The 12,036-nt window shown below is 42.3% G+C and overlaps 1 protein-coding gene across 1 annotated transcript in view; it reads left to right on the top strand.

Annotated features, from left to right (window-relative positions):
* Nucleotides 1-12,036, top strand: part of LOC122787775 (membrane primary amine oxidase-like) — a 579,965-nt gene that overhangs the window by 466,716 nt on the left and 101,213 nt on the right. Inside the window, exon 3 of the mRNA XM_044054674.1 lies at nucleotides 9,482-9,611. Within this exon, the coding sequence (XP_043910609.1) occupies nucleotides 9,482-9,611 (130 nt within the window). The remainder of the gene's footprint in view (nucleotides 1-9,481; nucleotides 9,612-12,036) is intronic.

Below are 12,036 nucleotides of genomic sequence, written 5' to 3'. Positions count from 1 at the left end.
GCTAAACAAAACAATTACACATTGAAAACAGATTTCACATCAAGACAGTGACAAAAATAATGGCAATGCTAATACAATCAGTAGGAATTCAGAAGAAACTGCACAACCTACAAGCTCTGTAGAGAATACAGAAACATCGGATTTGTGACATTACACAGACATGGTTTAAAGCCACAGAATGTATTCTGTCAGTGCAAGGCTAAATTGCCTTGCACACATGTAGACCATGAGGCACAAGAGAATGGGACACAAGGTGGAAATGTGTCTCAGTCTTGATTAGCAGCAAATATTCTTCAATATTTTTCAAACTGGATGACACCCAGGCATTTACCCACATGCAAATAACTGGAGAGTGTCCCTTACCATGTCTGAGCAAGCTACAGGTCATCACCTGTGGCACAAGAAATCACAGCTCAATATAGGAATGAATGCTGATTATCATCTACTGTTAAAATCAAGTAAAAACACCCTATGCAAAAGCTCAAAATAAGTTTTGCAAGGATCTGCCAATGCACACATGATAACATGCTGATTATTAGTCAGAGAAAATCAAATGTAATGTTCTTTGACACCCCATAATAGGTTGCTAAAACTCTGCACCTGACAATAACTGACACATCAGGCAATATGCTGCCTGTAGTAACAGAGCAAAAAATATCCAGGATCACATTGGACCCTACTCTCTTATTAACAAACCATACAGATAATATTAGCGAAACCTTAAATATCTAAATTTATGCTACAAGCTCTCATACCTTCTTGCCTCCAGCATGTGCACAACCAAAGCTATAAACATACTTATCCCAAAAACTGATCATGGGCTCCCCTTAATAGCTCTTCACTCTACCACAAATACAAATAATACTTGTACTGTTACTTTTACAAAGATCTGTAGATTTGAATTACCTGTAGAACCAAATATGCATCTTTGCTATTTCCTCCAATGTTTCAAGTAGCTACCCATCAATGAAAGAACTACCTTTCTACTTGGTTCAAAGATATAGAAATTATTAAAATGGGACTTTGTCTACCTCTAAAATCCAAACTACATAGTAACCAAACTCTTATCTGAGAGACAGTCAGGAAGATGGCTTAATACTTATCAGACCATGTTTCAAGACAACCAGAGGAAAACATGCATTCTCAAAGCTGGATTCAGCAGGCTGGTGTAATCTCCCAGGAGTAGATAGGGAGCAACGCAATCTGGAAGCATTCAAAACTAAATTAATAGAACTGCTGTGGGATACCAGATGCCTGTGCTATTGTGACAATGGCTGGTCAGTTCTTGATGTTGGAGTGAATGGCTAGCCATTGCATACCATGCCTATGCCAAAACACACCTGCACTATGACTGTAGCATTGATATATGTTTGGTAAATAAAGCCATCCTGAGGGAAAGCACTTTGGATGACATTATCATTATGTTGAATGGTGCTACTGTTTTTAGCAAAATGGATGTGAAGGCAGGTTACTACCAAATGGAGGTGAATCCTAAGAACAGAATAACAAATACATTTTTAATCACAAAGGTCTTAGAAGATACAGGAGTTTAATTTGGATTGTAAGATCGGTTGCAGAAATTTTCAGATGTATAATATATTTTATCCCAGGCATTCTTAATGTTAACATTTTCTTTGACGATGCAGCCTGTGGCAAAACACAGAAACAATGATTCTATAAGCCAAGTTTTACAAATATGCAAATAATTTTGACATTAAACTGAAATGCAAATTTAATACATAATTTCTCGAGTTTTATGGTAATATATGATCAAGGAAGGAAGGGTCACCAAATCTAAATAAAGCTAAGGCAATATACAACATGTCACCATACTGAAATGCAAAAGTAGTAAGATGTTTCCCAGGCATGGTAAATTACAATCTCTTGTATGGGTAGCTCTTTAAATGATAACTGCCTTTCTAAGGGTTTTAAGATTAGTAATTTAAAAAGTGTTAGTATGCCGCGGTGGTATGGAGGTAGAGTTGTTACCTCACAGCAAGAGGTTCTCCCGTTCGTTTCTCGGCTTGGCTTGGGAGTGCCTTCTGTGTGGAGTCTGCATGTCCTCCCCGTGGTTGGGTAGCATTCTAAAGACACGCTTGCGTAAATGGGCGTGCCTTCGTTGAAGGTTGGGCGTTGAGCTGGCACCTCGGCGTTTTGTAAAAATCTACTGCCAATCATTAGCAGACCGGAGTTCCGCTGTGGCGACCCCTTACCGGGAAAAAGCCTAAAGACAAACAACAACATGTAAATAAAATGTGTTAATATGGTGCGTTTTATTTTTTATGAACAGGAGTTTCTTACTTTACTGATCGCTCTCTCATACACACACACAGGCACGTCAAAAGTCATACGCACACCCTCCATGCATTCCTTTACTGATCACTCTCACATACACACACACAGGCACTTTTACATTCATACACACACTCTCCATGCATTGCTTTACTGTTCATTCTCTCGCACACACGCAGGCACTTTTACATTCATACACACACACTCCATGCATTTCCTTACTGTTCGCTCTGTCATACACACATGCAGGCACTCCTACATTCATACACACACACTTCATTCTCTCCCCACGCACTTGCAATCACTGCCCAAACAACACAAGAATCAAACCCACTACCCTTATGTCTGCAGAGACATATTTTAGATAAAAAAAATTTGTAGGTGGCAAATAACTGATGGGAGAAGCACAGCAACATAATCGAGTGTTTGTCGGTGTGAGCGTGCAATTACGATCTAACAAGCCATTACTTTACACTTGCTAAGCTGTTTAGCAAGTATAAAATAAGAAAAAAAAAGTAAACAGCTAAGCGAGTGTAAAATAATGGGTTGGAAATTCGTCATCGCACAGTCATGTACACACAAAACTTCAGACATCACAGGGCCATAAAGAAAAATGGTTGCTATTGGCAACCAAGACCACATGGAACAGCTGGCAAAGGAACACCACAGGAAAGGAAATTACATTAAAAAAAAGAAGTACAGGGCATTAAAGGAGTAAAACAGTGCCAATTTGCAGATTGAAGTTGGACTAATGCATCAGACAACAGACAGCAAATTTATTTCATTACACCTTATCACTGAACAGATTACAAGACGGCACAACCACTACCCATATTGAACAGGAAATCTTTAAGGTAGTCAGTGGTACTGCTCTTTAGGAAAGTTAGAGAAAATAACTTCGGAAAGAAGACAACTTTATAGTAATAATTGCCACTGGCAACCAACACCACATGGAACAGCTGGAATGCTGCAGCAAAGGCAAATAAATATAAAAAAGTACAGTACTAAAGCGCCACAGTTCAATACCAAGTGCATACATGTATCCACAACAGTTGTTTGGTCAGCAGGACCCAAACAAGCAATGTTTAAACATTTTTGGATGCACTTGTGAACTTATGCAGCACAGCGACTGAAAAGCCAGGAGAAATGAAGATGCCACATTAAAGGGATACTGATACTTTGCTGTCAAACAATGTATTTCTACAAAAAATGTCATACTCACCAGTATAAATCCACGAGGGAAGCTGATGCAGAAAGAGACTCACACAAGGTTCCAATAGGGAAATACAGCGTACTGGAAACACAATGCAAAGAAGTACCCTACCTCCTGCACTTGTATTTGAGCACTCAGGCTGGGGGAAGGACAAGGGAGCCATGACATCACAGAATGGGTGGGTCTTATTATTTTAGTTAGAATTAGATGATGGCTGTGGTGATGTCACTTTGAAGGAGGGAACTGATTAAAAAAAAAAAAAAAGTACCTGCACTGCCTGGCCTCGATGATGTCAATAACTGGGTGACTCCAGCAACCTTTATTCAAACGTGAGAGAATCATTTTGTAAGTGAAACCATCACAGTATGACAAGGTAGGCTTCTGCTACAGAGGTAAGGGGAATTTTAAAAATTGTAAATGCTTTATTGTTGTTGCTTTACAGAGGACAATGTAAATAGGGAGGAAAAGGGCCGTGAAGTTGAGGAATACATTAGAGAAACCTGTTGTACTCCTTTAAGCTAGTCGCCAGTCAGCCTGTACTCAGTGAGGTGCCTTTGCAGCCCCTGATACCCACTTCTACAGATTCGCAGACCTCTGCTGAGACTCATTCGGAGTCCGGTATGCCACAAGATGCTTCTTCGACTATGGAACCTGCGGATGTCTCTACCTTGGATGGGTCCGGAGCCGCTGTGCAGGCACCGGCTTCTGAGTGTGTATTCCGACCTACCGATATTCGCATTAAACCAACAACTTCATTTTTAGCTAAAACTGCCTAGTTTTTCAGGCCCAGATTACGCACTACGCCTAGAAAACCGATGACCAAAGCACATGCTCAAGCTCCCATGCCTCAAAAACAAATGCTTAGAATGGCTGAAGACCTTATCACCCTAATTAGGGGAAGCCAGCCTTCTCCTGCTAAGAGACCAAGAATTGAGTTTCTTTCTAATTCTACAGACCTTGAGTCCGATGACTTTGACCCTTCTGATTACCAGGACATACTCTTATCTACCTTTGAGGATTCAGATGCAGAGGAATACATTCCCTCTGCTTCCCCTCCAGAGGATTTTTATTTTGGTGAAACCTTGCATACTTTAAGAGAGCATTTCCACTGGGAATGCCAGGATTATCCTCAGTCCAAAAAGAAACTCAGAGAATTTTTAGAGTTGCCTCAGCACAGGCCTCTAGCTATACCCCTTGTCTCGGATGTTGTAGATGCTGTCTTCATGGAATCTAGTCTTACTCCAGACACTTTGCCACCAGCCCCTAGAAAACTTGACAGGTACTACAGAGTACCTGATTCTCACAAATTTCTCTTTAAGAATCCTACTGCGGATCCAGAGACCATTTCCCAGGGGCCTAAAGGTATTAAGGCTACTACAGCCAAAAACCCTACTCCTTCAGACAGGGATTCCAGAGCTTTAGCCAGATTTCATAACAAGGTGTATACCTCTGCAACTCTGGCCATCAGGCCATTGAATTGTCAGTTTCATATGTTGAAGTACCAGCAACATATTATGGAACAAATTAAACAAAAAATGGTGTTACTTCCAGATTGTACAGAAAATAAAGATTTACAAGAGTTAATGCATTCTGCAAACCAAGTTAGTAAGCATACTTTGCAGTGTGGCTTTGATGCCCTGGAAGGATCTTGCAGGGCTGTAGTCACTGGATCTGTACTGAGAAGGGATGCTTGGCTGAAGGAACAATCCTTGCCAGACCATGTCAAATCAAAATTACTAGACACTTCTTTAAATCAGGACCCTTTGTTTGGCACCAAAGCAGAAGAGGTTCTTAAAAACATGAAAGAAAAAGCTAAATCTATACAAACTGTTAAAGAATTCTTACAAGTGCAGCTACCTAGATTCAGTAGGCATTTATAGAAAAAAACTGGTCCTTTCCAGCCCCTTCCAGGCCTTCTCAGTCCAAACCCAGGGGAATTAGACCACCAAGGCTACAGTCTGAGGGTATGCAGTGATCTAAACAATGGAGTGCTCCCGCATCAAAAACAGGGGGTGGCTTGGTAAAAGTTCACAATGATTTGTCAATTATCCTTCCCAGCCCTGCCCATCCACTTGCGCCTCTAGGAGAAAAACTTGCCCTTCATGCAAAAAACTAGATGTCCATTACTCAGGACTGATGAGTCCTAAATATTGTATCCCAGGGTTACAGATTCTACTTCCATTCACTGCCAACCCCAAGCGGGTTTCCAGACCTTTCTCCAAACCAGTGGGCAGAGGCTCAAAAGCAAGTATTTTCCCTTCTCAATATCAAGGCTATTCAATCTGTTCCAGTAGAACAAAGGGGACAGGGTTTCTACTCCAGACTGTTCCTGGTGCCCAGAAGAGGGCACTTGGCGCCCAATCCTGGATCTATCAATTCTCAACATATTTCTGGTAGTCCTAAAATTCAAAATGCTTACCCTGCAACAGCTTCTCCCTATGCTAGCCAAGGATGCCTAGACTTAAAAGAAGCCTATCTGCACATCCCAATAAGGGAGTCTTGTAGGAAATATCTCCGCTTCAGGACAGGCTCTATGCACTATCAGTTCTCTGCACTTCCCTTTGGCTTATCTACTGCACCCAGCATATTCACAAAGTGCCTGGCCCCAGCCATTGCATATTGCAGGCAGAGAAATATCCAAATTTTCCCATACTGGGACGATTGCCTGATTCAGGTGGACAGTCAGGAATTGCTACTTCAACACCTGGCATTTGTAAAAACACTCCTATCATCACTGGGGCACACCATCAACGAAAATAAATCACAACTGGTGCCCAGTCAAAAAATTGTATTCCTGGGAGCAAGCTTGAATACAACTTTCCAGATGGCCTTTCTCACTCCAGAAAAACAGATCTATTTGAACAACTACTTCAAACACATGGCCACCAAGACTCAGCTATCTGCAAGGAAAATACTGCAAGCCCTAGGGTTCATGGCCTCATGCATTCTGTTAATTCCATATGCAAGACTGCATATGAGGAAACTTCAGTGGTACTTAAAAAGTCTTTGGTGCCAACATTCTCAGGACCTGGAAACAGTCATCCCGATCATTCCTTGTCTAAGGGCAGAGTTCCTCTGGTGGGCAGAAGAATGCAATCACAACAAGGGACTGCCTTTCACTCAACCCCTCACTGTCCAAATCCTGACTACAGACACATCATACTACGCATGGGGGGCTCACATGGCAGGCAAATTCATTCAGGGAAAGTGGAGCACAGGACAAATTCTCCTGCACATCAATCAAAAAGAGATGCTAGCTGTACAGTATGCTCTGATAGCCTTCAAATACCTAATCCTTCCAGGACAGCTGCTGATAAAAACAGACAACACCACAGTTATGTGGTACATAAACAAGCAGGGAGGAACCCATTCTTACCCACTCTGCAGGTTAGCCATGGCCGTGTGGAACACAGCCTTGAGCAACCAAGTGCATCTGCAAGCTCAGTTCCTGCCAGGCAAACAGAATTCACTGGCAGACAACTTAAGCAGAAATCACCTGGACCCACATGAGTGGAAATTAGAGCCCAACACCTTCAACCTTCTAATCCAGAGGTGGGGGAGACCAAAGGTGGACCTCTTCGCCTCCCCTGATAACCACCAGTTGAGCAAATTCTGCACCAGGAACCTTCACAGCAGGGCCTGGAAGGTGGATGCCTTATCCTTCAAATGGGAAAACCTCTCAATTTATGCCTTTCCTCCTCTGCCCCTCCTCTCAAAGGTAGTACTCAGGATCAGACAGGACAGCCCAAGGGCAATTCTTATTGCCCCCAGATTGGCCACGCCAGTACTGGTACCCACTCTTACGCAGTCTGACAACAGTGCCACCCTGGAACCTTCATCAGACACCTTCCCTGCTGTTTCAGCAGGAGGGACAGATTTTGCATCCACAGCTGCAAATCCTAAAACTTGCAGCCTGGCTTATCCCCTGAATACTCCACCAGCAGCCCTCAGCAAGCAGGTGCTGGACATCACTCTTGCGTCCAGAAGGCCTAGTACTAGTAAATCTTATGCTGAGAAGTGGAAAAGATATTTCTGTTGGAGTCAGTCTCAAGGAAAGGACACAGCTGTGCCCTCCTTACCTCAAATAATTGATTACCTAGCAGAGCTACTCCACAGAGGCCTGTTCTTCTCCTCCATTAAGATTCATGCCTCTGCCATCTCAGCTCATTACAATACTGAGCCACCTCTATTCTCTCACCCTCTCATCAAACAGTTTCTATGAGGGCCTAACAACTTAAGGCCCCCTAGGAGAGCACCCGTCCCTGCCTGGGACCTTAACTTTGTATTGGAAAAGCTCACGCTCCCCCCTTTTGAACCTGCGGCTTCAGCAGAGTTAAAATTCCTTTCTTGGAAAAAAACGTTGCTTTTAGCCATAACCTCAGCTAGAAGAGTGTCTTGAGTTACAGGCACTAATGGCTGTGGAATCCTTCATTATTTTCCATGCTGACAGGGTTTCCCTCAGGACTAACCCATCCTTTATGCCTAAGGTGGTCTCCAGTGTGGCTCTAAACCAAGTCTCCAGTGTGGCTCTAAACCATGCCATCCATTTGCCAACCTCCTTCCCTAATCCTCAAAATAAAGGGGAAAGGATTGTGCACTCCTTGGATGTGCACAGACAGCTCAGGTTCTACCTTGACAGGACTAAACCTTTCAGAAAATCTGACCAACTGCTAGTCAGCTTTGCTGCAGGGGCAGAGGGCAAGGCCATTTCAAAGCAAAACATTTCCAAATGGATAGCACACTGCATCCATTTCTGCTACAAGCACCATGGAAAACCTACCCCACAGGGGATCAGAACACATTCCACTAGGGCTACTTCCACCTCTACAGCATTTCGCATTTCTCAGGGGAGTCCCTACCAGGGACATTCTGGAAGCTGCAACATGGAGTTCTGTACACACCTTCACCAAGCATTACCACTTACCTATTTCTTTCTAAATCCAGAGCTGGATTTGCTACAGCAGTCTTACAGGGCCTGCTAGCCAGCCCTAACTCCACTTGAATGCCTCCACCCTTCCTCAGTTTTGGGAATCAACCCATGTGTGATGACTGCAACAGTGAAACACGAAGAACGTAGTACAGTTGTGTACACTTACCATAAATGTAGATGTTCGAGTGTATCCACTGCTGCAGTCCTGGTTTCCTTCCCTCCAGCCCCCTGTTTTTTTTCTATCCTTTTTACCTATCCTCTGTATGGCCATTTTTTATGGCAGGGGTATTTACTTTTTACTGGTGGTGTTCCACACCATAAACTAGCTTCCTGTTTGGGGGGCTCCTGACATCTGGGGCAAGTAAAAATGATGTAATGGCGTCAGCTTCCTGTTTTATACCCCTGACGACCTGATGTCATGGAAGAAGCGACAGCATCCGACGCAGAAATCCCAAGACTCTGGTATTCGGGCTGACTGAGGGCTACCTGCAAGCAGATAACCCAAGTGTGATGACTGCAACAGTGAATACACTCAAATATTTACATTTATGGGAAGTGTACACAACTGTACTTTTTTCACTTACCATACAGAGGATGCACTCTAAACTCCTTATAAACAAAACATTATAACAAAGTCAGGAGACATATTGTTGGGGCAACAGGTGTATAATACTGGTTTGGGTTGTATGGATGTAAAAGAAAACAAGTAGCCTGAAGCATGAGAAAGAAAGCCAGTAAATGAATCAATCACTTTGATAGCCAGTCAGGTGATCTCCATCTACAGTGAATATTAGAGGTTGTAGCCCATGACCTGCAGTGTATTACAAGACATTTGCTGAGTACAGACAAAGCCTAGCTTTAGATGTGCTTTTCCTACAGATATTGTTTTGCCTGTTTAATGTACATTTGTTTAATAGTAGCTTTGCTTCTGCAGAATTTTAATTTTTCTTTCACTGATGCTCACAAAAGGTGACAGCCATTGCAGATGATATGAGATGGGACATTTTGAAGCATATGATTAACTATGTTCTGTATTTGATCTCTAGGTATAAAGTTGCAGTGACAAAACACAAAGACAGGGAGCAAACCAGCAGCAGCCTTTACAATCAAAATGATCCATGGAAGCCCCCAGTGAACTTTGCAGACTTCATAAATAATGAAAGCATTGTGAATGAGGTTTGTTGCCCTTAAATCCTTATGTTATTCCTAATAGTTTGTCCAGCATGCAGAAGTGAAATCAGTGCTGCAAATTAACTGTTATAGCAGTAAAAGACATTATATCTCAACTGTGTTTGTTCTTTTAAATTTAATGTCAGTGATGAAACTTGAGTTTTCCACGGGGTTGCTATAAAAGCCATCCTTTGACCCACTTCAGTACTCCTCACTGTTCAGTTCCATCAGCCTTTATTTGCGAGTGTTATAGCCCCTAAAAGGATACTTAATATTGTTCTGTGCCCCATCTGATTGCATGCCACATATTTGTGCTCATATCCTCATTTGTATATTTGCTAATATTTTATGGTGCCACCTCAGTTCTTCTTCCTCAGTACCTGACACTTTGCTGAGCCCTACTGACAGTCCTCTATGGCTCCACCTCAGTAACTGTTGCCTTTTTGTTCCCCTGTCTTAGTCCCTGTAGCTGTTTTGTGTCTCAGTGTACCCTGTGTTCGTAGGTTCATAGGTGTTTACTAGGCTAACGACCACAGGGGCCTTTTTAAGCCTAGCCATGCATCCCAAATCTCTGACGAGTTCTGGTACCCTTGATAATTGTAAGCAGGTGCCTGAGAGATGAACCATTTACAGGTTACCTGTTTGTATCAGAGACGTAGGTGCCAAACCAGGGATGAATTTCCGGTTTCCCATCCAGTTGTCCAAGTTGCACCTGAATTAGATTAGGGAGGAACTCTGCTTCACATGGATGAGGAGCCTGTTCTAGAGAAGGGTAGTCTTTGGGATACATACCTATCTCTCCAGTAGGTCCTATTTATATCACAGGCAAGGTTTAAGTCTTTAGAACGGGTAATTCTGGTACTGTTTGTTTTGTGGATATGCAGGAGGGCCATCAGAGTGTTGTCTGACAATGTCCTATGTGCCAGGCATAGATTTCTCCTCAAAAGCCTGTAGAAGACAGAATACAGGGATAGGGCCTTAAGGCGGTCTGCATAGGACATATTACTTATGCCCTGTATTCTTTTAGTGAGGAACCTGTGTGGACGTTCCAATTGTTGGATATGCCTGGTTAGGTACATACCAAAGGGGACATTGTACTCAATGGTAGGTCTGATGAATGCTGAATACAGTGGGACAATGACTTCCTTGGACTTAGATGCCATACCTTTGCTTATAAGTTGCACAACACAGAATGATTTCCTCACTACTGTAGACCCTTGATGATCAAAGGCTAGATTACTATCTATGCGTGTTCCTAAGTGCCTCAGTACTGGGTCAACTTAAGCGGTGTGTTGTCAATATGATAGCTACTAGGGATGGATAACTTCCCAAAGGATACTGTTATGCATTTCTTGGCATTTAGTTTTAGTCCATGACTTTGACACCAGTTGTTTGTCTGTGTCAGCCCCTACTGGAGAATATTTGTGTCAGTGTGAGATTGAATGACAGCTCCTAATTTGCAATCATCTGCAAATTTAGTGACCCAGGGACCACTGACATTGGCCTTGACTTCTGAGAAGTAAATGCCTAAAAGGAGTGGTCCAAGGACTGATCCCTGAGGCACTTCACTTGTGACTGGCCTCTTTATAGAGGTGGACTCCCCAATTCTAACTTCCTGTTTCCTGTCTGTGAGCCACTTGGCTGTCCATTGGGTGACATATGGGTTTGTACCTAACCTCTTGAGTTTATCAACAATGCCTGAGTGGGGTATTTTGTCAAATGCCTTAGCCAGGTCAAGGTAGGCAGTGTGGATGATTTTGCCTTCATCCATTGCTTTGGTGAACTTCTCAAAGATGTCCACCAAGTTGAGTAGGCATGATCTGCCCTTTACGAAACCAAACTGGGTTGGGTCCAGTGTCTGGAGGTTTACTATATCTCTGTTGATCATCTCCATCATAATTCTTTCCATGGCTTTACATATAAGACTAGTGAGACTTATGGGTCTGTAGTTTCTAATGTCTGCAGATGTACATGTTACACTTTTTTTACATTTTGTTTTGAACACATTTATTTATTTATAATGTGGTAAAAGGTTTTATTTTCCTAATCTTGTAGGTTTTTAGGCTATAATGGGCAACATGTTTAAAGTGTTCATCTGGGGAAGTCTTAGTTTAAATATAAAAGTGCTTACACTTCATTTATACCCTTTCACATTCTACTCCATATATTCAGTGGTTATCTTGCTTAATTAGTGTTATCAGACTTCCACTAGTGTACTAGATCCCTGTCATTGTTTGCCTGAATTGTAAACAGCATCCATTCCTCATTGATGTACACTAACATACAGTCATTTGAGTTAAATTTCACCCCAACATACAAACATGTTTATTCTCTTCAATACTTTTTATTATCATAATTGTTAATAATCATAGCAGTAATTGTGTTTTTCCCATGCCTTTCCCTTAGGACCTATGGAGCAGCCAGTGAGTTT

This window comes from Protopterus annectens, chromosome 13.part0, assembly GCF_019279795.1.
Source record: "Protopterus annectens isolate FY-2018-M chromosome 13.part0, PAN1.0, whole genome shotgun sequence".
Taxonomy (NCBI): Eukaryota; Metazoa; Chordata; order Ceratodontiformes; family Protopteridae; genus Protopterus; species Protopterus annectens.
The sequence above is the reverse complement of the archived record's forward strand: the minus strand, read 5'-3'. Positions and strand labels throughout refer to the sequence as shown.